General features: G+C 56.3%; 10 protein-coding genes across 10 annotated transcripts; 6 read left to right on the forward strand and 4 right to left on the reverse strand.

The window, feature by feature from the left end:
• Positions 1–50: 50 nt before the first annotated feature.
• On the reverse strand, positions 51–8,148 carry BO70DRAFT_414713 (reducing polyketide synthase sphB; the record flags this gene model as incomplete). The annotated part of the gene is made up of 15 exons (XM_025547354.1): positions 51–935; positions 998–1,475; positions 1,541–1,881; positions 1,931–2,005; positions 2,061–2,345; positions 2,399–3,290; positions 3,401–3,501; positions 3,557–5,286; positions 5,328–5,648; positions 5,699–6,148; positions 6,205–6,637; positions 6,686–6,798; positions 6,856–6,979; positions 7,029–7,542; positions 7,589–8,148. The coding sequence occupies 15 exons, from the start codon at positions 8,146–8,148 to the stop codon at positions 51–53; spliced, it is 7,302 nt and encodes a 2,433-aa protein (XP_025396004.1).
• Positions 8,149–8,894: 746 nt separating this feature from the next.
• On the forward strand, positions 8,895–10,679 carry BO70DRAFT_298739 (cytochrome P450; the record flags this gene model as incomplete). Its single annotated transcript, XM_025539614.1, has 6 exons — positions 8,895–9,057; positions 9,107–9,166; positions 9,233–9,497; positions 9,533–9,930; positions 9,994–10,377; positions 10,429–10,679. 6 exons carry the CDS (start codon positions 8,895–8,897, stop codon positions 10,677–10,679), a joined length of 1,521 nt encoding a protein of 506 aa, XP_025396005.1.
• Positions 10,680–10,965: 286 nt separating this feature from the next.
• BO70DRAFT_355435 (kinase-like protein) lies at positions 10,966–12,325 on the reverse strand (the record flags this gene model as incomplete). The annotated part of the gene is made up of 3 exons (XM_025541901.1): positions 10,966–11,312; positions 11,544–12,038; positions 12,121–12,325. 3 exons carry the CDS (start codon positions 12,323–12,325, stop codon positions 10,966–10,968), a joined length of 1,047 nt encoding a protein of 348 aa, XP_025396006.1.
• Positions 12,326–12,848: 523 nt separating this feature from the next.
• On the forward strand, positions 12,849–14,599 carry BO70DRAFT_432002 (uncharacterized protein; the record flags this gene model as incomplete). Its single annotated transcript, XM_025548280.1, has 3 exons — positions 12,849–13,262; positions 13,395–13,884; positions 14,031–14,599. The coding sequence occupies 3 exons, from the start codon at positions 12,849–12,851 to the stop codon at positions 14,597–14,599; spliced, it is 1,473 nt and encodes a 490-aa protein (XP_025396007.1).
• Positions 14,600–15,077: 478 nt separating this feature from the next.
• Positions 15,078–16,304, forward strand: BO70DRAFT_365225 (D-2-hydroxyacid dehydrogenase family protein). Its single transcript, XM_025544013.1, has one exon. The coding sequence runs from the start codon at positions 15,151–15,153 to the stop codon at positions 16,177–16,179; it is 1,029 nt and encodes a 342-aa protein (XP_025396008.1). The 5' UTR covers positions 15,078–15,150; the 3' UTR covers positions 16,180–16,304.
• Positions 16,305–16,530: 226 nt separating this feature from the next.
• Positions 16,531–17,001, forward strand: BO70DRAFT_298882 (uncharacterized protein; the record flags this gene model as incomplete). Its single annotated transcript, XM_025539619.1, has 1 exon — positions 16,531–17,001. A coding segment is annotated over one exon (471 nt), but the record flags the coding sequence as incomplete, so codon positions are not given.
• A 1,004-nt stretch (positions 17,002–18,005) lies between these two features.
• Positions 18,006–18,901, forward strand: BO70DRAFT_432004 (composite domain of metallo-dependent hydrolase; the record flags this gene model as incomplete). Its single annotated transcript, XM_025548281.1, has 4 exons — positions 18,006–18,200; positions 18,231–18,288; positions 18,350–18,481; positions 18,543–18,901. 4 exons carry the CDS (start codon positions 18,006–18,008, stop codon positions 18,899–18,901), a joined length of 744 nt encoding a protein of 247 aa, XP_025396010.1.
• A 1,366-nt stretch (positions 18,902–20,267) lies between these two features.
• BO70DRAFT_432005 (alkene reductase) lies at positions 20,268–21,356 on the forward strand (the record flags this gene model as incomplete). The annotated part of the gene is made up of 1 exon (XM_025548282.1): positions 20,268–21,356. One exon carries the CDS (start codon positions 20,268–20,270, stop codon positions 21,354–21,356), a length of 1,089 nt encoding a protein of 362 aa, XP_025396011.1.
• A 230-nt stretch (positions 21,357–21,586) lies between these two features.
• Positions 21,587–23,287, reverse strand: BO70DRAFT_124496 (PEX11 domain protein). Its single transcript, XM_025537979.1, has 3 exons — positions 22,660–23,287; positions 22,242–22,462; positions 21,587–22,025 (listed from the first exon to the last, which is right to left on the reverse strand). The coding sequence occupies exons 1-3, from the start codon at positions 22,817–22,819 to the stop codon at positions 21,618–21,620; spliced, it is 789 nt and encodes a 262-aa protein (XP_025396012.1). The 5' UTR covers positions 22,820–23,287; the 3' UTR covers positions 21,587–21,617.
• BO70DRAFT_399529 (F-actin-capping protein subunit alpha) lies at positions 23,204–24,567 on the reverse strand (the record flags this gene model as incomplete). The annotated part of the gene is made up of 7 exons (XM_025546864.1): positions 23,204–23,555; positions 23,608–23,745; positions 23,822–23,874; positions 23,926–24,015; positions 24,171–24,286; positions 24,421–24,439; positions 24,511–24,567. 7 exons carry the CDS (start codon positions 24,565–24,567, stop codon positions 23,204–23,206), a joined length of 825 nt encoding a protein of 274 aa, XP_025396013.1.
• Between the last annotated feature and the right edge of the window lie 299 nt (positions 24,568–24,866).

Here is a 24,866-nt window from a genome sequence, read left to right on the forward strand (position 1 = left end):
CCCCAACTAACCAGCCAGGTATCAACCCCCTACCCCCACAAACAACATCCCTACGCCCCAAGTTTCCCAACCAAGGCCAGCCGAATATGCTCTCCCAGCTGCAGAAGCGACGGGCTCTGCATGAGGGTAAAGACACTCGTCTCGACGCCCAGCTGCTGGCGAATCCAATTGCGGACCTCCATCGCAACCAGCGAATCCACGCCCAGGCTCTGCAGCGAGTCGCCGAGCGCAATGGTCTCTTCACTCCTGATCAAGAAATGGGCCAGCGCACCCGCCACAGCCGTGGCGATAACAACGGTAGCCGTGTCATCCAGAAGAATGGCAGGACGGGAAGCAGCATTGGCAAGGAACTCTCTTAGACTGCTCTGATCCGAAGACCCGGCGGACGAGGGATCCGTGGCGCCGTTCAGGTTCCAGTAAATGCTCATTCGCATGTCGTGTTTCCAGGCGACCCGGTTGGTGGTGGAGGACAGGGGGATGGTGGTGTTGAGGCCAAGGAGGATCTGGCTGGGGTTGGAATAGGAGTAGGTTGCCGTGGCCTTGGATGGGATGGCGGTGGGCGACGATCGTGCAACGGCGAGGGTCATGGCGTTCAGCAGATCATTCTCGCCTAAAACGTGCAATCCTGCCTGCTCGAAGTGGGCGAGAATGTGGTCGTTGCGAGACAAGTATCCGACCCGTTCCATCACGCCGATGTCGATCACGGATGCCGGCAGGCCGTTGTGATGGCGGTACTGGACAAATGCGTCGAGGAAGGTGTTGGCGGCGCCGTAGTTGGCCTGGTTCCAGTGGCCGGCCACGCCGCTGTAGGACGAGAAGAGGATGAAGAAGTCGAGGTCTGAGGAGACGGCGTGGTGCAGGTTCCAGGTGCCTTGCACTTTGGGTTCGACGGCAGCTGTCCAGTCCGAGAGGGTCATTCGTTCCAGAGGGATGTCCTGGTGATGGTTATTGGTGATTGGCATTGGTGTTGGGATGAATGTTGCAGGCGAGGGCTCACCCTGAGAACCATAGACATATTCACAACCCCGGCCATGGGCATGGCGGCGCCCCTGACAGCTTCCTCGACGGCTGCCATGCTGCCGACATCTCCGGGGACCAGTTGCGCCTGGCACCCTTGCGCGTGAAGCTCATCCAGGAATCCACGGGTATCCGGGCCCTGGCCGGCAGATCGCGAGAGGAAGATGAGACTGCGCGCCCCGTGCTCCACCATCCAGGTGGCCACACACCGTCCGAGGCCACCCAGACCACCGACGAGAAGGTAACTGCGATCTTGTCGGAGAGTGGGAGTGGGTTTGATCCTGGTGGCAACCAGAGCGTCCACATCCTCCGGCATATTGACCACAATCTTCCCGATATGGCGACCAGCCTGCATGAGGCGGAAGGCCTCTTGGATGTCACCTGCAGGGAATGAATGAGAAATTGCGTCCGGTACGATGGCCCCGGCCCTGATCCAATCAACACAGCGCCGCAGTAGACTGCCGAAGTTAGCCAGATCGCCCAACGCATGTATATATAGCTATATATATATAAGAAACCTCACCTCGCAGTTTTCTCAGGTCTACTCAGCGAAATCTGCCACAAATCCAGTCCGACAAAGGTCCGGTTAGCCTCGAAAGCCTCCATGGACAGCTTGGCACGACGTCGGAAGTCCCGTTTTCCAATTTCCACCATGACACCGAAGTCAGCGACGCACTTCCAGGACGCGTGCAGGAGATCGCCGGACAGGGAGTTGAGCACGACGTCGACGCCCCGGTTGTCGGTGGCTTGCATGACGTCCCGGAGGAAGGTGGATTCGCGGGAGTTGAAGATGTGGGAGCGGTGGATGTGGTGATGTTCGGTCAGATATTGGGCTTTGGTCTCGCTTCCCACGGTGCAGTAGATCTGGAACCGTGTCAGGCTGGTCATGTCTGCTGGGATGGATGGGACTCACCTCCGCGCCGATCATCCGCGCGATTTGAATGGCAGCTAGGCCGACACCGCCGCAGGCAGAGTGAATGAGGATTGACTGGAGTGGGAAGTTGGATGAAGATGAAGTGGCAGTCAGGGCAGGGTGGGCCTACCTGGCCTGGTTGTAAACCGGCTTTGTCGATCAGGGCCATGGAGGCAGTGGCGTAGACACACGGCAGGGCTGCGGCCTGCTCGAAGGTCATCCAGTCATCCATCGTAACACACATGCTCTCCTGCAGGGTGATATGCGTGGTGAAGCATCCACTGGCCATGTACATCACCCGGTCCCCGACCGCGATGTTCTGCACGCCCGGGCCTACGGCGTGAACAACCCCAGCCCCCTCGAGCCCCAACTCGTCGGTGCTGTTGTCTAATACACCGAGACTGATCAGAATATCCTGGAAGGAAGTAAGTGTCTGTCCCAAACTGCAATCACATCCGGAATGCAAACCTTGAAATTCAACCCGACGGCCCTGGTTTGAACCACCACCTCGCCCTCTTTCGGGGACGTGCTCAACTCCTCCCTCCAGCCCATCGTGTGCAGCAATCCAGGGCTTTTCATAGTCAGGCTCTTCACGGGTGGGCGATCGCCACCGCGACACTGACCAAAGGCATCGGATACAGTCTGCCAGTGCAGTCTGGGAACATGGATATCACCGTCCACGATCGCATACTCCCAGTCAGGGTCCATCGCATCTGGTTGCAGATCCAGAGCACTGACCCGAAGAAGAATGTCGGTGATTGCATCCACGCCCCCTGTGACGGGTGTAGCGCTGTCCAGCTCGACCGTGAACAACTTAATAGACAATTCCCTCCGAGCAGCCCTAGCAAGCCCCAATATCATAGCAGCCCGTGGATCCTCACAGTTAATCTGGGAGGCCCGTGTCACCCAAATGATCTTACCCTCGAAGGCCTGCAGGTAGCCGAGAATGGAGTCCAGGGTCGCCTCCGACATGTCGTGGATGGTAAAGTGCTGCAGGTCAAGCAGAGAAATGACGTCCTGGTCAGGGGGGAGGATTTCACCAAACAGGGAAATGTCTACGATGATATTCAACGCTTCAAGTCGGCGTCTGGTCTCTTGAATGTAAGGGCCGTCTGGGCCATAGCACAACAAAGTTACGCGGGGGGGATCGGTCTTGCTGCTGGCATTGGAAGCCATGATACCCGCGCTGGCATGATACGGGGCGATTCCGTCCAGCACCATGACCTCCGGGGCCTGGAATCCTGCTGCGACGAGTTCCTTCGACCAGCGTGCGGTCGAGATGTATGGCTCGTCTACGCGGTTGTCGCTGGCACCCAGCCACCAGCCGGAAAGGAATCCCTTGATAGATGTCGGTACAGGTCTCGACGGGGACGCAAAGCATTGGTTGACGTACCATTATGTAGTTGTAGAACTTGGATTCTGCAGGAAATCAGTCTTCATCTATCACTCGACAGTACGGAGTGTGAGCACTTACCGGGGCAAAGCTCGTGCAGGAAGAGCCGGCCTGTCGGGCTAAGCAAAGCACGCAAATTGCCGAGGGTTGATTGCAATGACGGCGTAGCATGCACAACCTGCGGCAAGTTAGACTCACTCGGACACTGGCTGAATATAAATGGCGAGACCGACGTTGCTCCCGACAATCAAATCATATTTTCCAAGCTCAAAGCCCTGGGTGGCAGGGTCCTGGGTGATGTCAAAGACGGCGTACTCAATGCCCTCGTAGTCGGCAAATCTCTCTTCAGCGGCCGACATGAACCCAGAGGAGATGTCGGTGTAGGTGTAGCTGCCATACAGCCGCTCCCCGAAGGAAGAAGTTAGGGCACGCAGGACCTTGTGCGTGGTTCCCCCGGTGCCCGCCCCGATCTCCAAAATCCTTAGGCGGGGATTCGTATGTCCGAGGACCTGCAGTGCCTCGGCATAGTCCAAAACATCACCAGCGACGTAGAGGTCCGTCAGGACGTTGTCCTCCATGAGGATATGCAGTGGATGTGCCTCGCCCGCGAAGATGGTGGGTGCGGCCTGGAAGAGGCGATTCACGGCAATCGCGAAGGGGGCGTACGGGGACATTGACACTCGGGCGATGATCTCCTCGATGCGAGCCAGTCTCTCCTCCCTCCGGAGCTCGCCCAGCTCAAGGCTATTGGAGATAAATGTGTTGGTACCAGCCTGGTACCTTTCCACGTGGGCGCGCATCCAGGCGAAAAACGACCGGAGATAGTCGGGGGTCTCGTCGCATGGCTGGATCTGCCTCTGGTGGTCAAGCATGCACAGGAGGACAAGTTCCTCCAACAGGGGCCATTCCGGGGGGCAATGCTCCCGAGGGTGCACCAGCTTGCTCATGTCGACAAAGTCGGCGTGTGGCTTCCATTCCATCCGGCTGATTAGGGGGGTCTCTTCGGCATCATTGTCGGCGCTGACAGCGGATGCCTTGAATCCTTTCAGGGAGATCATCTTCTGCCCGGAGGCCTGAGCCACAAGGTCTCCGACGAATGACCCCCGTTCCACTTTCCGGATGAGGGCTGTAACATGCAGCTCCTCGTCGCTGGGAGATATGACAATCTCCTCGATGAAGGTAGGAACTGCGAGCTGATGACAGTCGCGGGTCAGGCCACGATAGGCCGAGACGGTGAACAGTTGGAAGCACTGGTCGATTACTCCTGGGTGCAAGGCATACTTCGCTTGGGCATGGGAATCGGTAGTCGAAACCACCGCGGATGATTCATTCTTGACAGGGGCAGCGAAGATTTGCTTCAATCCCCGGAATAGGCCAGTGTGATTAAAGCCCACCTGGCTCAACATCCTGTACCAAGTGTTCTCATCCACCTTCCGGGGGAATGCAGGGCCTGTTCCGCACGCTTCGAGTGAATGAGACTTGTCAACAGACGGCCTGGCCTCCCCATAACAGTTCCGGGTCCATCTTGTGCCGTCACAGGAGTTGATTGTGAAAGTGTACCACGGGGACTTCTCCGAGGCATCGAGCGAAATTGGCTTCAGACTCGTCAACAACTCGACAGTTGCGTCGGTCTCCAGAACGACTGCCGAGGCAATGCTGATATTGCGAAGACTGTACGCTACCTCCCCTCCCAGCTGCCGCAGGGCCTCCCCAATCATGCAGATATATCCCGCAGCAGGGAATACCGTGTGGCCCCCAAGCTGATGGCCCACCAGCCACGGGACGTTCTCCATAGCCAGAACATTTCTCCAACACGGCTCGCTTCCCAGTTCTATCAAGCGATTCCCAAGCAGCTCGTGAGGGGGGTGTTCGCGGAACCTCCACTCTCTGGCGACGCGTGGCTCAGCCCAGTGCGAGATGTCGCGCTTCCAGGAGTAGCGAGGCAGGTCCATGACGAACTGACCTTGCCTGCAAGATGGAGCAGGCTCTCCGGGCAACGCTCACCTCGCTGGAGGGTGCCGACATGCACCTCCCCGGACCGACCAACGTCGCGTAGAATCTGCCCGATGGGGCCCTTCAACGCCGGGTGAGGGCCTATCTCAACAAGCACCAGCCTCTCCGGGTGGTCACGCAGCACCGAACGAGCGCCCGAGTTGAAGAGCACGGGGCTCTCCATGTTGCGGCGCCAATATGAGGCCCCCAGAGCCCCCTCGCCCGTCAGATGGTCGCCGGTGACGCTGGAGTAGAAGGGGATGCGCGGATCAACACTATGCACGACGGCTTGGAGTTTTTCTTCGTACATCGGCCCATACTCCCACATGTGGTCTACGACGCGTTAGCTGTAGCCATCCAGGGTAGAGGTGGGATCGACGAACGGGAATGGAAAGCCTTTTCCACACGGAGGAAGCGAGCCAGCACCTCTGGACGCTCCGTCTTGATCTTGTTGACCACGTTCTCCATCTGCGACGCGTCTCCCGACAGGGTCACGCTCATCTGGCTGTTCTCGCACGCAATGACCACCCCGGGCTGGACGAAGGGCAGCGCCTCGTCGCGTCCCAGCCCAATGGCGGCCATCAATCCCTTTTGGGACGACAGTTCGTTGCTGGTACCCCGAAGGGTGGCTGCAGCCATGGCCCCTTCGGCGGTGATGGCGCCACTGGCATATGCCGCAGACAGCTCCCCGGACGAGTGCCCTAACACCGCACTGGGCGTGACTCCCCACGATCGAAGGATCTCGATCAGCCCGATCTGAACGGCTACGGACAACGGATGGCCCATCTCCGGGGTGTAGACGCGGCTGGTCTCATTCACCTTGCGCAGCTCGGCTGTCTGGGTTAACATCCTCAATCCCTTTCACTGGCCAAGGTGGGGTGTCACTTACCCTCGATGGTCCACAGTGCGGGCGTTGGTAGGGAAAGCAAGAAGCGGTCCAGCTGTCTGATCGTGTTTCGGAATATGGCATTCGTCTCGATCAACTGGACGCCCATTTCCGGCCATTGCGCCCCCTGCCCCGTGAACACCCAGACGACCTTTGGTGTTGACTTGGCCACCTCCGTCCCCGATGCGGGCGGCATATCCATGCCATCCACCACGGCATAGGCTCGATGGGACTGCGGGATCCGGCGGCTGGACAGCGTATATGCGATGTCACGCAGGGATGCCTTGTCCTGTTTCATGAAGTCTCGATGAGACTGGATATTCGATTCGAGTGACTCGGCACTGTGCGCGGAGAACAGCATCAAGTGTGGCCCCTCGCCATGCACAGCAGCGGACGGGCGCTGCACCCCAAATTGCCCGGGGGATTCAAGGATGACCTGCTGGAGTCAGTGACCGGCTCAACAGATTTCATTTGTACCACTAACATGCGCATTGGCACCCCCAATGCCGAACGAGTTGACGCTGACTCGTTCCGCGCGACCTTCGGGCCAGGCCTCCACCTCGACCGGAACATGGAGCTTGCACTCCTTGAAAGGGACTATGGAGATGTCAGTCCCCCTCTAGTACCTTTCCATAGCATTGTTGGGTAACCTACTCTTAGGGTTGGGGGCCGTGAAATTGATGTTCGGTGGCACCTGCCGGTGCTCCAAGGCCAGGACCGCTTTGATGACACTCGTCAATCCAGCTGCACCCTCGGAGTGCCCGACATTTGGTTTGACCTGGCGGGGCATGGGTAAATGACATCTCTGACAACCAAGGGGCTCATACCGATGTGATCACGACGCCCTTCTCTCCAAAGCACTTCGCCACGGCAGCGGCTTCCAGGGGATCGCCCACCCCCGTGCCGGTACCGTGGCATTCGACGATGGCTGTTTGGGACAGGTCACGGATTCCGGATGCCTCATAGGCACGGCGAATTGCTGCCTCCTGGGAAATGGGGCTGGGGGTGATCATTCCCTGGGTCCGACCATCGCAGTTGACGCTGGTTCCGCGGATGATGGCCCGGATGGGGTCTCCATCTTGGATCGCCTGGCTCAGCCTTTTGATATATATCACATTGATAGCCTCTCCGCGGGCATAGCCATCGGCCGCTGCATCGAATGTCTTGCAAGTTCCGGTCGGCGACAGCACTCCTTGATCGGTCAGGGCCTGCGTCATGGTGGGCGAGAAGATCAGATTCGTGCCGCCAACCAACGCGCCATCGCAGTCGCCGTCTCGGATCGCCTTGCAGGCCAGATCCAGGCAGACTAGCGATGAAGAGCAGCCCGTCTTGACCGTCATGCTAGATCTTGTTAGCTGATATTAACAAAACAGGGAAAGAAGCAAACCTTGGACCATGCAGATCAAACTCATAAGAAATGCGATTTCCCAACACGAAGTCCCCATACCCCGTCACCCGATAGCCACCCATATGCTGTGTCTCCTTGGCCATGAGATCCAGCCAGTCCTCGCCAAACATCCCAACATAGCAGCCAATATCGCTGCCGCGCCACGAAGTCGACCCTGCATTCTCCAGGCACTCATAGACGACTTCCAGCAATTGCTGCTGCTGGGGGTCAAGCCGCTCCACCTCCGTCTTGGAGCTGGAGAAGACGGAGCTGTCAAACTGCCCGATTTCCACATCGTCCAAGAAGTACGCCTGCTTTATACGCACCGTTCCTGCCTTCTGGTGCGGGACATGGAACGCATCGATATTGAACCGGTCTTTGGGTACATCGCAGAGACCACTCCTCTTTTCGATCAGCATGTCCCAAAATTCCTCTCCGCTGTGTACTCCCCCCGGTAGGCGCATCGCCATGCCCACGATGGCGATGGGTTCGCATGGCGATGAGGTAGCCGGAGGGCGAGCACCCTCACCGAAGTTCTCTTTCTCCGCAGTGATTCCCATATTGCGTGGTATGTGCAGTGTGATCTATGGGATAATGGGAAAGGGGACAAGTATGGAAATAAAGGGCTCGCGACGATTGAGTTTCCGGTTCCCTGGTCGGGATGATGCTGTGTCCAAGCGTCGCATTACAGCTTCCTGGTCAGAACGTATGTAACCTGGCCGGATGCAAGATTAGGGATCAGGCTGGCCTGTTAGCTGTCGCGTTTCAGCGATCTACATGGATATTCCCCTGTTATACTCCGTCTGCTGCTTCGGGACACAGTTCGTGACCACATTCAGCAAGGGTTTGACATCACGCGAAATCTAACGACCGGTTCCTCGCATTGGAACCACACTTTGAATCAGGTGTCCTTTTGAAATAGCATTCAACTGACTGGATTGGCGACTTGCGAGATACTTGCAGACCTAGGCGGGCCCGCATAATCGCCGAGATAGGGCTGGGTCGGTGGCGTTATGTATGCCGCGCCAGTGCCGACCAACCCACCCAGCAAGATTGCCCGGCCCAAACTATTCAACGGAGATGATAGAGCTATATTAGCCGGTGAAATGCACAATACATTGTGATTTAGGTACCACCCTTCCGCTCAATCAAACGAGGACACCGAATCCCGGACCCGTCGCCTGCGCGGCTGGTCTTCTCAAGGATGGATGCCAAATCAGCAGGCATCATGATCGTTACTGCTTCCATCGCCGTTGTATGTGGACTACCCCTCATTATCACCTCCGTGAGAACGGCTATTCTGATTATGGTCCTCCAGGTGCTCTATCTAGTGGTGTACTACACCATCCTCCACCCTCTAGCCCAATACCCGGGCCCTTTTCTTGCGAGATTCACCAACCTCTACTCGGCCTACCACGCGTGGACGGGCGATATCCACCTCGATATCTACCGGTGCCACCAGAAATACGGTCCGTCTCTGGCGCTGCCACTGCCCATGAGCTAAGCTAATGGTTGTAGGCGACCATGTCCGCTACGCCCCGAATCGGCTGCTCATCAACACCGCCGGCGCCCTTCACGGTAAGCACCAACGCAACCCTAACCCCAGCCACCAATCGATTATGGTATATTCTAAAGCCATGGCAGACATCTACGACCGCCACGCGCATGTCAAGAAATTCAAAAACTACCGTGTCCTATCCAAACAGGCACCCAACACCCTCACCCTACGGGACAAGGTACAGCACAGTCGACGACGGCGAGTGCTGAGCCAGGCCTTCTCCAAGCGGGGAGTGGAGTCGATGCAGCCCATTATCCTAGCCAGACTGGAGCGACTGTCTGAAGTTCTCCGTAGTCAGGTCCCCGATTCCTCGGGATGGACATCTCCCATCGACATGGCCCAGATATGCAAGTAGATATCTCTCCATCCACTGTTTCCGGGCTAAGACCCACCCTCCCAGTCAACCATCTGGCGTTCGACACGATGACCTCCGTCTCCTTCGGGATCGATTTCGACGCGATGCGCGACCCGAAGTACCGGTACGTGATGGACGCGATCGACGAGTCCAACGTCCGACAAGGGGTTCTGTTTCAGGCAGAGGGACTGTCCACCGCAAAGCTGGACCGCCGGCTCTTCCCCGCGTCGATTGTCGCCGCGTCCCAGTTCTCCAGGTTCATTCGCCGTCTGCTCGCCACCCGTCTGCAGACTACCCCGTCGACCACAACCACAACCACAACAACAAACGACATCTTCTCCTTCCTGCAACAATGCCAAGACCCCAAGACGGGAGAATCCCTCACCCTCACCGAGCTAAGCACCGAAACAGCCACCTTCATCGTCGCCGGTAATCCCATCCCCCCCCCCCCCCTCCCTTCCCCCCATCCCACCAACTAACAACAACACACAGGCTCCGACACCAACTCCACGACCCTATCCGCACTAACCCACTACCTAACCGGCTCCTCAACCAGCTATCTCCGCCTAAAGGACGAAATCCGAGGCACATTCGACACGCTCGCCGAAATCAGTCTCGGCCCGAAGCTCAACTCCTGCGTGTTCCTCCGCGCGTGCATCTCCGAATCCCTCCGTCTGTCCCCGCCAGGCGGGAGTTCCCTCTGGCGGGAAGTCGAGGCCGGGGGAACCGTCATTGACGGGACTTTTGTTCCGGGGGGGTGTGAGGTCGGGGTCGGGATTTATAGTATTCATCATTGTGGGCGGTATTATTCTGATCCTGGGGAGTTTGAGCCTGAGAGGTGGATTGTGGGGAGGGGGAGGGGGAGTGAGGGTGAGGGTGAGGGTGGGTATCAGGGACAAGGAGAGGGAGAGAAAGGGAAAGAGGGAGATAAATGGAAAGACGGGGTGAGTCCGTATATGCCGTTTTCGATCGGGCCGAGGAGTTGTATTGGGAAGCCGTTGGCGATGGCGCAGGTGATGCTTACGGTGGCGAGGATGGTGTGGGAGTTTGAGTTGCGGAGGGCAGAGTTGGGGGAGGAGTGGGTGGGGACGGGGGTGAGGGCGGAGGAGTATGTGTTGGAGGATCATGTTACGGCGAGGAAGCGGGGGCCAGTAGTCTGTCTGAGGGGGAGGGAGTAGAACTGTGGGGGGGGAACAAAATTGTAGCAGGGTTAATGATATCTATGAGCAAGATTGTGTCACAATTTAATATCCTCAATTGATGAAATACATGTACATAAGTTCGGTTTTCAATATCTGTTCTCTATTCGCAAGAAAGGCAGGAGATAGTAACAAGATTTAAATCATACAGTGCAGCATAAGAACGGCACAAACAGCTTAGCCACATCATAACACTCACACCCATGAAGAAACCCAGAAAATAAAACAAACCATATCGTTCATATGCGGCGTGAAACCCCCCCCCCTAATCCACAACCCTAAACTCCGCATACCGCCTCCTCGTCCAATCATACACATTATCAAACTGATATCTCCGGTCCCAGAACTCCTTCTTAAACATCTTGATGAGCCTCTTGTAGTCCGGTACGTCGTTATAAGCGAGCTGCGTGGTCACATAATCGAAATACTGTCGGAAGCAGTCCGGTGCGCCCTGACACAGCTGCTGCGGGGTGGTGAGTTGTTTGAGATGCACGCGGCGCTGCGCCGGGGTCAGACCATCCACGGGCTGGGGGTTGGACCAGGGCAGGCCGCCGAGGACGAACTCGAGGAGGATGTAGCCGAGGCTTTCGAGATCGTCGCGGTAGGTTTGGGCTGGTGGGAATGAATTAAATTAGTTGGATGATTGATCGGGATGATGTTGGGATGCTTTGGGGTGACAGGGCAGTTCGGTGCAGTACAGTACATGTAAGAAGCACCCAAGACAGCCTTCCCCCCCTCCACCCCCCCAACTCCGTTTCCTGGAGCCAAAAAAAAAAAAAAAAAAAAAAAAAAAAAGCAAGAAAAGGTATAAAAGAGAAAGAAAGAAAAAAAAAAAAAACTCACCATGCAGCCTATGCGCCGCCAAACTAGCCCAATGCGGGGTCCCGACCAAGCCCGGCTCCACGACAACCCTATAATGCATGGGATCATTGGGAGCAACAAACTTAGCCTGAGAGAGCCCCATATCCGTCAAATAAACCATATGACCTCTCCTCCCGATGCCCATGAGAAAGTTCTCGGGCTTGAGATCCCGATGAACCAGGTGGCAATTCTTATGCATATGCTGCAGACGGGCGAGCAGCTGGATGGCGATCATCAGGGTGGTCTTGACGGAGAACGAGCCGCCGCAGTACCGGCGCAGATCCCCGAGCGAGGGGCCGAGGAGTTCCAGGCCCAGGACTCGGAAATCGTCCACTTTGGCGTAGTAGTAGAGGACCCGGGGGAAGCCGTGGCATCGGTCTAGGGCCTCGGTCATTCTGTATTCGGAGGTCATGCGGTCGTTGTCTCGTCGGTTTTCGAGTTTGAGGGCCAGGGGTTGCTGGGTGCGGAGGTCGAGGGCTGGTTGAGGGGAAGGGGGGGGGGATGGGGTTAGTTTGGTTTGTGGGGGAGAGGGAGAGGGAGAGGGAGTGGGAGGACGCACCTTTGAAGACCTGGCCGAAGGAGCCGCCGCCCAGGTAGCTGAGGAGTTTGAATCGTCCATCGACGATGATGTCCTGGGCTGTTAGGGTGGGAGGTGCCAGGAAGGGGGTAGGGCTTACCAGCTGTTCAACCTGCTGTGGCGGTTGCGGTTGCGGTTGCGGTTGCGCTTGCTGCTGCGGCTGCTGTGGTTGCGGTGGTTGCTGCATGGTGGACTGGGGAACGATGCTCGAGTTAGACTCGGACTCGACAAGAGGAAAGTTCCTGGTTTGCCTTTATGTACCCTGGTTTTCGAGGCGTATGCTAAATTTAGGCTGTAGGTGGGTTGAAAGCGGATGGGGATAAAGACGTCCTTGGCGCTTGAAGCCATACACTTTATACTGGATGAAAGGGCTATCAAAAGGGCTGTCATGAATGAAAGTGAATGGTGCTCTATTAACATTCCTTGTGTGTTGGAGATCCCATAAAGAGAACAAAGCCGTACCCGGGTGGGGTGTGGTTGGCATTCACTGTGCTATTGAATGGGGGCAACAAAGTGCTTTATATCGCACAATCCGACCCACTATAATAAATGAATAGTACATTGTATGGAGATAATGCCGTAGTAGTTGGCCATCCACGAAGCTGGCTGAGGAGTATATGTATATTTACCTGGCCATCCAAGCCACCAGGGACGGTCAGTCATACATTTCTATCACTGTTAAACACCAATCGCTTGAAACACCAAACACGATGAATCCAGCTGGAAACCCCCCGGCCAACCCTGCGGCGAACCCTCCAGCGAATCCCCCCGCCAACCCCATCCACTTCGCGCCAGCGCCCTTCAACCCCAACCCGCAAGTGCTCGTCGGGGCGCCCAAAGCGGCCCCCGCCGCGGGGCCGGCGGGCCCAAAAATGAAAATCAACCAACCGGTCAACATCCGCAACGACAGCGTGTACAAATACCCCTACTGGGAAGAGCGACGGCGGGGACGGAAACGGATATTCCTGACGCACCGCGCGCTGGTGGAGTTCCGAGTACGAGAATCCGATCTCCACGCGATATTCCGCCAGCCGGATTATCAGGCGCCGCGGCCGGAGACGAAATGCAAGACGGTGGAGGCTTTTGCGAGATGTGGAGGGCCGGATATGAGTGGTTTTATCAATGTGAGTTGGGTCGTGTTATCCCGTCTTGGAGATTGGAGATTGGATGTTTGGGGGGTGGGAGAGGGAGGAGGTACTGGACTGGCATCAGGGCAAGAAAAGAGGGCTAACGCACGAACCTTGAATGATAAACAGTACAACCGCGACCCCAAACACCAATCCTACAGCCCGACTGAACTGTACAACTCGACATCCAAATACGAGATGAACGCCGTGCAACACATGCGCTCCAACGGGATGAGCTGGCCCAGGCCCGGCGACTACAACCTGCGCCAGCCACCCTCCAACATCGACTACCTGATCAACACGGTTCTGCCCGCGCCGCGAACCGACATGCGGAATCTCGGGGCTCAGCGTCAATGGTGGTTCGGCGACGCCATTGCCAACCAACTGAGCGACGGGAGATCGACGACCTTCTATGAGATGCTGCTGGGAACTAACCAGGTGGAGGCGCTGCCGTGGACGCGGACCATGTTCTGTCAGGAATACACGGGTCTGCTTGGCCTGCCGCCGCATATGGCGGTGGCGAGGCCGCATTTCGCCGACGGGAGTGCCGGGTGCAGGCTGCGGGTGGCAGCAAGAAACGAGCTGCGCCGGAGAATCCGCCCGCGCGGTGATGGCGGGGGTAATGATATGGCGCCGGGGGGTTGGGCGCCGGGGCCGGGGCCGGGCCGGGGCCGGGGCCGGATGGGGCGGCGGCGGCCCTGATGCAGTTTGCTTGGGGGGCGCTCGCTCCTCCTCCTCCTCCTCCTCCTGCTGCTGCTGCTGCAGGGCCTGCCGCCGCGCCGATGAATCTTCCTGGAGCGGCACCCGCTTTCCCTCCCCCTCACGCCCCTGCAGTGGCGCCCCACCCTCCTCCTCCTGGCGGAGGCCCAGCGTTCGGGGTCTTGCACCCCATGAACCAGCTCGTGGCTCCGCGGGTCAACCCGCCGGACTTCGTGGTGCCGAACTTCTTTGCATCGCTCAAGATATTCGATAACCAGGAGGACGTGGGCCGGCAACAGCTGACGCATTTCGGGGCGATTGGGGCCCGGGCGATCCGCGCGCTGCAGTACCATCATCGGAATGAGGCGTACGATGGGTGCGCGTACTCGTTTGGGTTGCTGGTCGTGCACGATGAGATCTCGCTGTATGCGATCCATGCGAGGGATCTGCAGAATGGCATCCCCGGGCGCAGCACGGGGTATGTGATGACGGAGCTGTATAAGTTCTGCTATTCGAATTATAATGATGCGGGCAATGCGGAGTTTCAGGATGGGATTCGTGCGGTGCGGAATTTGAGGGATTATGCCCGTGATTGTAGGGAGTATTTCTTGCATCAGGCGGAGGGGCAGCATTGATTTGGTTGGGGGTGGGGAAGTTGGGGGTAAGTATGCTTGCTTGTAGATTTGACTTTTTTTCGGGTAGTTAGTTGAGTTGCATGTCGATGGATTTGAGGGAGTTGTTTGGATGATCGGTGCAGTTTGGGCAAATGTCAATTTATTCGAGAATCTGGGTTTGGTCGAGTAGTAGTTCGCACCTCGGGAGGCATTTGAACGTTTAAATGAGTAGCCCTATTTGACTGTCGGATGGGGCTGTATGACACGTACTCGAGCGTGTTGAGTGTTCAGTCGAGCAGTTCTGTCTCAGTATCAGATGTAACAGTCACACCAAGCCAGGCATTTGGAATGATTAGTGATATCGACTGGAAGGAGGTGATCAAACAACGGACGACAACCCCCCGACCGCCGCTCCGAGACCGGTGCGGGGATGCCAATCCACGGAGCGTGAGAATCCATCGCGGGGCTGCGCGGCTATACCCTCACCCCGCTATATGAACTGGCCTCACCCATCATCCTCATCTCACCCCAATCACCACCACCCATCCAACCCAGCCAAACACACATCCAAAATGACGACCCCCAAACTCGCCCTCCTCGACGACTACCAATCCATCGCCCCGCGACACTTCGCGCACCTGACCTCGCGCGTCTCGATCAGCCACTTCCCCGAGACGCTCAACCCCCGGAACCCGGCCCAACAGGCGGCGCTCATCGAGCGCCTGCGCCCCTTCGACATCATCGTCGCGCAACGCGAACGCACCCCCTTCAGCAAAGAAACCCTCTCCGCCCTGCCGAACCTCAAGCTGCTGCTGACCACCGGCGCCCGCAACCTGGCCCTGGACACGGCCTACTGCGCGGAACGCGGGATCCCGGTCGCGGGAACACTGAGTCGGCCGGTCGGCGTGCACTCCGCCGTTCAGCACACCTGGGCGCTGATCCTGGCGGTGGCGCGACACGTCGCGCGGGACGACGCGGCCATCAAGCGGGGCGAGTGGCAGGGGAGTCTCGGACAGACGCTCGCGGGGAAGACCTTGGGCCTGCTGGGGGTGGGCAAGTTAGGGGCGCAGGTGGGACGGATTGCGATCCAGGGGTTCGGGATGAGTGTGATTGCGTGGTCGACGAATCTGACGCAGGAGAAGGCGGACGAGCAGGCGGTCGCGATGGGGTTGCCGGCGGGGAGTTTCGTGGCCGTCAAGGAGAAACTGGGGTTCTTTGGGCAGGCGGACGTGGTGAGTCTGCATAATGTGCTGTCGGAGAGGAGTCGGGGTATTGTGGGGCGGGAGGAGTTGAGGGCGATGAAGAGGACGGGGCTGTTGGTGAATACGTCCAGAGGGCCGTTGGTGGATGAGGCGGCCTTGTTGGAGACGCTGGAGACGGGCGGCATTGCCGGGGTGGCGCTGGATGTGTTTGAGACGGAGCCGTTGGCGGGGGAGAGTCCGTGGAGGACGACCAAGTGGGGGACTGAGGGCCGCAGTGAGGTCCTCTTGACGCCGCATATGGGGTATGGCGATGAGCAGATTCATGGGTGGTATGCCGAGGTGGCGGAGAATTTGGAGCGGTGGCTGGATGGGAAGGAGTTGACGGTGAGGTTGAACTAGCTGTGTGTGTATCTATTATGCAGAAGATAATATGTGGTCTTGCTACTCCGTATAGTCGGTGTATCGTCACAATATTGAGACCTGAGTGAGGCATTACGTGATGAGCCTCGGCAGCTCCACCGTCCCGCATCCGTGTCCGCATCCTGACATCCTTGCCTGTTCCGTTCATCCTCCGTCCCCAGCCGCGCCTGTGCTGCGTTACTTGGCCTACTTACTATATAAACCTCCACCTCCTTTCCCTCTTCTTCCCACCACCACCACCACCACCCACTCCAATCTACTACCTACTTCCCACCGCCAAAATGACCACCACAATCACCACCGCCTCCCCCACCAAACCATCCATAACCCCCCACCCATCCCAACCTAATCCACATCCACCACAGCCCCATCCCCTTCACCAGCGGGGCCTTCAGCCTGACCTCCCTCCCGGCCGGCTCGCTGCTCTGCAAAATCGACACCCCCACGCCGTCCAAGAAAGCGTACACATCCGTGCAGACCGGCCGCGACAGCCACATCGAGCTGAACTCGGACCTGGTGTACTGCAACCACAGCTGCGCGCCGACGGTGAACTTCGACATGGACAGGATGGAGGTGCGGGTGGTGGAGGGCCGCGATCTGAAGGTCGGGGACCCCTTGACGTTCTTTTATCCGTCCACCGAGTGGGTCATGGATCAGCCGTTTGAGTGTACCTGTGGGGTTGGGGAGAGGTGTAAGGGGTGGATCACCGGGGCGAAGGGGATGGGGAGAGACGGGCTGGAGGGGTATTGGGTTAATGGGCATATTGAGGAGATGTTGAGGGAGGAGGAGGAGAGAGCTTAGGGGGATTGACTGGGGGTATCTTGTTGGGGGTTGTGGGAAAGACGGAGTGGGGAAGGCTGGCATAGAGAGAGGGGGTGTATATTTGCTTAGAAGGGTGGTTATCCTGTCTTTCTTTCTTTCTTTTTCAATATTAGACGGGGGTGCATATAGAGATACTTTGCAATGAGTTTGAGTTGAATTTCCAGAATATTCTACTCACTGAGAGAGATGTTATTGTCATGCTCCTTGCTTTGTTGTCTGACCCCTCCTTCCCCCTCCCCCTCCCCCACACTAGTCCTTCACTCTGACAATCCCACCAACACTCTTTCACCAATCACCTTACAAAGAGCCACACTTTTGTTTCTTCCAGCAAATACTCTTCCGTGGTAGGTGGGATAACGATCCCGTCCATCCCTTATCCCACACCCTCGGTACATCTGACATCTGACACACCTGACTCCATGGGTCAGATGTCTGCGCCCTGACCCCTGACATTGACAAGGGAACGGGGTTTGAAGTCACCCGAATCCCATGGACGTGCTCGCATCTGAAGGATGACTTTGTCGGTGTTGTTGACAAAGATGTGAATATACTTGGTGACTCAACCGGGTTCTGAACCAGGAAGGAATCTTGGTTGCAATATGGTCGAAATGGTATGGTAGTCTTACACTATAACAGAGGAATATGCACCAGAGGCAAAATACCCCACTCGCCTGGTGAAAGATATCAAGAGAGGTAGGGATTGACTACCTTGTCTTAGTAAGATGTCGTCTAGACACCTTCGAGTTGAACGCTGGATCTTATTTATCACACCTTTATCCAGATATCAACGTCCAGAATAAGACAAATTTTAATAATTCATCTTTCTCCATCCCCCCCCAATCCAAGGTGAGGTTATTCCTGGATGGGAGAACTAAGTCATACGTTATCCCAGAACCGACCACCACGAAACCCTTTATTTCCTCCATGCGTCAGCGACCTAACACTCAATCCCCATCTCAAGCTCACCAATACCCTAAAAAGCAATGCCATCCACCCCCCTCCAAAACGCAACCATCCTCGTCCCCTCCGGCGATGGCGATGACGTCGTACCACTACGACACCACGCCCTCCTCATCGTCGGCAATACCATCGCCCAGATTGCCCCGCAGATCACCCCACCATCGCCAGAGACAGAGATCCTCGACTGCACGGGCAAGATCATCTCCCCGGGGTTCGGGGTTCATCGACACACTCACCACCACCTCTAGCAGACGCAGCTGAAGGGTCGCCCCGCCGACCACACTCTGCTGAAGTACATGCCCACAGGTATAGTAGTACCTCCACCTCCTCTCTCAAGGCGCAGAAACAATCTAACTGGCGAATCCAGGAAACCTCCAGCAAGTGCACCACACCCCCGAAGATATCTTCTGGGGCCAGTTAGCAGGGTGTCTGAAAGCGCTGGATGCAGGGACGACGACTGTTGTCGATCATGCACATATGAATGTTACTCCGGAGCATGGTATCCCTCCTTTCTCTCCTATCCATTCTTATGGCGTGCATATACTCACTCACACACCCAGCCCAAAACGGCCTCACGGCCACTGTCTCCTCCGGCATCCGGGCCATCTTCTACTACACACTGGCGTACGGTATTGGTACGGGGATTGGGATTGGGATTGGGATTGGTACTGGGAAACGGCGACGGTCGCTGGATCTCTCGGTGCGAGACGTGTTCCGGCTCGCGACGATGCAGGGCGCGAGGGCAATCGGGATGGAAGAGAGTGTGGGGTCGGTGGAGGTGGGCAAGAGGGCCGATTTGGTGGTGTTTGATGCGTGGAGTCCCGGGATGGTTTGTGCGGGGGGGAGAGATCCGGTTGCTGCTGTGGTGTTGCATTCTTTGGTGAGGGATGTGGTGGGGGTGTTTGTGGATGGGGGGTGAGGAAGTGGAGGGGGTGTTGGGGGGGAGAGAGGAGGGAGAGGAGGGAGAGGAGGGTGTGGCGGGGGAGGTGTTGAGGAGTCGGGAGAAGGTGGAGCGGGAGAGGGTGGAGCGGGAGATGGAGAGGGCGGGGGTGGGGGCGGGGGTGGGAGTGGAGGATTTGGTTCCCGCCACGATGGTGGAGGAGGGGAGGTTTGCGGGGTGAGTGAGTGGTATCTGCTATGTATTATGCTGTATTAGGCTGGTGTTTTCAAGACAGGATCAAGCATGATACAAAATTGTATATGAGCATGAGGGTACAAGCTTTACTTTACTTATTGCACGCTTCTGTAGTTGACATAATAGGTAATAACTACTAAGCAACATGTAAGATACTACTCCTCCAATAAGCACCCTGGCGGTGCAATCATCCTATCCTTACTGTATACCAACTAACTACCTTACTCCGCCACCCCATTCAACAAAATCCTATTTAGTTTCTTACGGGGTTTTTTTTTAGCTACTATCAGACTGTAAATTCATCAAACAATAACATTCATCACTTGACAATAAGATCCACTCATTAATTATTAATTTCCCAATTAATAATCACCCCGATCAATCCACCACACTAATCTATTCTATTTCAATCCACAGTACAATACCTACTCGTCGCCTGCGGTTGGTCCTTGGCCGACCCACCACCATACGAGACCCGGATCATACACAACCGAACACCGACAGCCCATGCAGTGGGTTGGTAATCAACTGCACCAAAGCTAAATTGTTCACGGCTGGAGGGGGGTTTCCGGTGGATATTGTATGCGATCAGGCGGCATGCCCATTGGCGGTGAATTCCATAAACTAGCCCTACATCTGGTGTCTCAGTGTAGGTGTTGATTTCTAAGCTGAGATATTAGAAATATCAGGATGATGGTCAGATTCTCGAGGTTGGCATGTACTGGTTTGCTCTGGGGATGGAGTGGAGTTGATTTCTAATATTCTCTATTGTGAATGAGTGATTGATCGGGGATGCCGATTGGGGGATCATGACTGTGTATAGGTAGGCTTGGGTATAAATACTTACTGATTGATGTATGGCGTGGAGGTAGGAAAGTGTAGTAGCAAACAGTAAATAATATCTTCTTCTGATTTCTTGCAAAAAAAAGATCCGTTTTTCTTCTCCAAGCTTGCTCGATACTCCAGCAATCCTCCGCAATCCTCTCACAACACAGTAGAAAGAAGGTATGTGCATCCCCTTTCATGCATCGAGCCCTAACTAACACCACCACCAGACAACCTCAACCTCAAACCAACCACACCCACCCACCCAACTCCTACCACAACCCCAAATCCCAACCAAACCAAGCACACAACCAAAAAAAAAAAGATGTCCCGCCTCTTCACCCCCCTTCACCTGGGCACCATGCCCCTCCAGCACCGCATCGCCATGGCGCCGCTCTCCCGCTTCCGCGCCTCAGACAACCACACCCCCACCGCCCTCATGGAAGAATACTACGACCAGCGGGCCCGAATCCCCGGAACGCTGCTCATCAGCGAAGCAAACATGATCTCACCCTCGCAAGGCGGGTACGCCAACTCGCCGGGGCTCTACAACGCGACGCAAATCGCCGCGTGGAAGCGCATCACCGACAAAGTGCACGCGCGGGGGAGTTTCATCGTGGCGCAGATCATAGCGGTCGGCCGATCGGCGCAGCCCGCTGTTGCAGCACGCGAAGGCATCACGGTGAAGGGAGCGAGCGCGATTCCGCAGAGTGAGGAGTATGCTGTTCCCGTGCCGCTGACGGTCGAGGAGATTCAGGGGGTGGTGGGGGATTTCGGGTCGGCGGCGAGGAATGCGATCGCGGCGGGGTTTGACGCGGTGGAGATCCACGGGGCGAATGGGTATCTGGTGGATCAGTTTCTGCAGGAGAGTGCGAATGCGAGGGACGATGAGTATGGCGGGGATGTGGAGCGGAGGGCGCGGTTCGCGGTGGAGGTGGTGAGGGCGGTGGTGGAGGCGGTCGGGGCGGAGAGGACGGCCGTGAGATTGAGTCCGTGGAATCGGGTGGCGGGGATGGGGACGGGCGATCAGAGGGCGCAGTTTGGGTATGTGGTGAGGGAGATTAATGCGCTGGGGAAGCTGGCGTATCTGCATCTGACGGAGGCCGTGGGGGGGGAAGATCAGGGGGAGGATTTGGATTTCGCGGTGGATGCGTGGGACGGGCCGGTTCTGCTGGCGGGGGGGTATACGGCTGAGTTGGCTAGGAGGGTGGTCGATGAGCAGAGGAGGGATAGGGATGTCGTGGTCGTCTTTGGGCGCCATTTCATTGCGAATCCGGATCTGCCGTTTCGGATTCGGACGGGCGTGGAGTTGACCCCGTATAAGAGGGAGAGCTTTTATACGCCCTTGGTGCTGACGGGGTATACGGATTATGCGTTCAGTCGGGAGTTTTTGGAGGAGGATGTGGTTGCTTGAGGGAGTGGGATGTATGTTTGGCTTGTATGTTTGATTTTGGAGGAAGAGTATGGATTTATGTTTAGCGGAATGATGGATTGTTGTGGATTTCTACCTGCATTTATACATAGCCGTGTATGAAAGCTGCTTGACTGCAAATAATGGGTCAGATAGCCTAATCCCCTGAGCCCTAACCCCCCTATATCCAACTACCCAACCCCAAAATATATTAGATAAATTATACCCTCCACCCCCAAACCACGTAATCATACATGTCCTCAATCAGACAGTCTTCCAAATCTCCCACCCCGAAACAACCGTACTAACCACCATCCCCACGCCCACCCCCAGCTCACTCACATCTACCCATCCCAGAAACATCCCGGGAATGAGCAGATCGCATGCATCAACCAACACTCTCTTGAAGACAGCCCATACATCCAACCGAGTGGATGATACTGATACCAATGGAGCAGAGGGCGAGCGCTTTTTCTCACTGCTCTTCGCTTTCTTTCCACTCTTTGTCCCTTTTGAAGAGGAACCAGGCGAGGAGGAGGTGGTGGGAAAAAGAACCCCCCACCACGCCCCAAGGAGAGAGAAAACCAGGGCATAGAACCAGAATTTATTCGCCTCCGTCAAGACGGTCTTGTTGAGTGGGGACGGGAGGGGGTAGATGCCTGTGGCGTGGAGCTGAGATTTATATCAGTTTAATAGACCCATTGCATCGACAGCATTCCATTTTATGGGAAGAACCTGACAGTGGATGTCGGCATTGGTGGTCAAGCCAACCATCATGTTGCATATAACTGGCAGGTAGGCAGGCAGGAGGGTAAATAGGGATAATCCAATATAACATTCACCCAATAAAAGCAAGCAAGCAAGCAGAGGAGAAGAGGGAGGACACACCAACGTAACATCCTCCAAAAGGAAATACAGCCCGAAACAGCCCCATTTACAGATCTCGAGGGCGGATTTGAACCCTGCGGTTGAACCTGAGGCCGAGCTCGAACCCAACCCTTTCGTCTGCTTGCCAGGGCTAAGGCTCACGCTGCGGCTACTGCCCCCCACCAGCGCAAACGCCTTATTAAAACAGTCGATGAAGTTGAAGAAGCGGAGGAAGCGTCTTGCTGTTTTGTCTCTTATTAGTATTCTATCCATACAAACTCTTTGTAACACTCTTGATTTATGTATATATATATGATGATATGTCGTTGGGATAATCAGAAAGGGAATGAGGGGAGGGAATAACAAGATAGGTATGATATGAGGAGTGGTAGATAGTAAGAAAGAAAGGAAGGCAAGGTAAGGTAGAGACTAGACTCACTCAACGCCAACTGAGACCTCGCGACCCCACACCTCGCCACAACAACAGCATCCAGATGCAGATCCAGCTGGAGAGCCAGAACGCAAAACGACTGGAACAGACGGAGGGTTTTTTCCAGCCCCGGGGTGGTGCGCGTGAAGCGGGAGAGGTGGGTGAGCATTTTCTTTCTCCTTCTTTTTCTCCTTCTTTTTCTCCCTTTTTCTCCGTTATTCTGTTGTGGAGGGATGGGGGTGGGTTATGTACTAAATTATGTGCTGCTGTACTGTGTAGAACAAGGGATATATTAGGGATAGATGGACGGGGGTATCTTTATGTACCGCTATACGGAGGTACCAGCCATTTAATTGGGGTTGGTTGGGTCGGACAGCACCGGCAGAGGAATCAGGAAAGGTGGCTGGTTCGGTTCGCACGCGCGCTTATCTGATCGGATCGGATCTCCCCTGTAGTGGCCCGGTCTAGCCCATCCATCCCTACAATCGACCATTATCGACCACCAACACCACTACACAATACATTCACGCTGAAGACACATCCACGAATCGAATTACCGCCCCTTCCCCCCCGAAATATCCTGCCCGAGACGATACCCGCCCACCTTCTCCCACTCGACCTTCTGCCGCGTGATCGGCAACTGGCGGCGCAGCCCCTTGAACGCGCCCTCGGCGGTACTCACGAACGCGCGGTTCAGCTCCTCCTGGTAGTCACGCTCCGCGGCGGCGATCTTCGAGATGATGGTAGACGCTTCGACGGACGACACCGTCAGGCTGATGGGCTTGGTGGTGTTGAGCGCCACGTTGCCGTCTTCGTAGTAGTGTACATCGACCTTGATGTGGCCGGTGATGGTGGACGAGGAGGAGGTCACGGGGAGGGTGTAGATGGCGCGGAAGCGGCCGTTCCTGCATTTATTAACATATGTTCTGTAAGGCCCGTTGGCGAGGGTGAGGGTACCAGAAGTTGTTAGGCGAGTAGCGGTTCGCGACGAGGACGATGGCGACCGCGGTGTCGTCCTCGGTCGGGTAGACGCCGTACGAGGAGGAGCGGTAGTGTTCGGCGGCGTGGATGGAGAGCGATTTGAGGAGTGATTTGCTGGATATGTCAGCCCGGTTTTTCTCTTCGCATCATCGACGCCCTTTCGATAAGGCTGCCCTTTCAATATACTCACATCAAATCCCCATTCTGCGACTCCAGAACATACGACTGCGCAGCGGAAGCTTCCTGCTCCCGTTAACATCTCCCTCAATCTCCTATCCCGAGTTATGCACCAACCTGCGTCACATGGTCGACCTCAAACGATGTCTGGCTCTCCACGTCGAAGTAACGGTTTCCTTCGAGTTTGTTGTATTCGCTGATCAGGACCTGGGTAGGGTGAGCATTTGGGTAAGAATCGGGGTGAGCGTCAAGGTAAGTGCCAGGGTAAGCATCAGTGCATGACCATCAGGACAATCAAGACAATCAAGACAGCCTAACACGAATCCCAGCCCCCAAACCAGGGTTCACGAATGGCCGCATACCTGCTGACTAGCCCCCGGCAACTTGACAGTGGCCAGCTGCGTCTCATTATACCTCTCAAAGGCGGGAGCAAGGGAAGGAAGGATACCTGCACCGTCGGCGGTGAGGGCCTTGACGTCTGCGAGAGAGAGAGAGAGCGGTAGTTAGCGGATGCGGGGTTGGATAGGGGGTGCGTTCGGGACGAGGTGTCTTGGGTTGGTATCGAGAGGGTCGGATGCGGAAGCAGATGGGGGGATGAGTGGGGTTATTTACCGGCGATGACATCTGCGAGCTGGATGAATTAGATATTGTTAGTTGGGTTATTCGGTAGGGGAGGGGGAGGGGAGGGGGGGGGAATGGTACCTCGCCGGGCGGGGCACCCTCGATGAAGGATGACGCGACGTCGATGGTGGAGGCCATGGGTTTGAGGATGTGAGGAGAAATAAAGTGTGGGGGGGGGGGGGGGGTGAGAGGGAGAGGGAGGGAGAGGGTGATGGTTGTGTAGTTGGAATGATATGGGGAGGAGATGAAGTGGAGGAAGCTCAGCTCCGCGGTGTCCGTCAGCGACCCTGTCAACATCCCACCCGGGCTAGCGCCGTATCCGGTAACCGCCGCACGTGCGGCTGGCTACAGATGCCTTACAGATGCCTTACAGATGCCAAACAGATGCACATACGATGATGATCCTTGTGTTTACAACGATTGTATTAATATTATTA

This window comes from Aspergillus heteromorphus (genome assembly GCF_003184545.1).
Source record: "Aspergillus heteromorphus CBS 117.55 chromosome Unknown BO70scaffold_29, whole genome shotgun sequence".
Taxonomy (NCBI): domain Eukaryota; kingdom Fungi; phylum Ascomycota; class Eurotiomycetes; order Eurotiales; family Aspergillaceae; genus Aspergillus; species Aspergillus heteromorphus.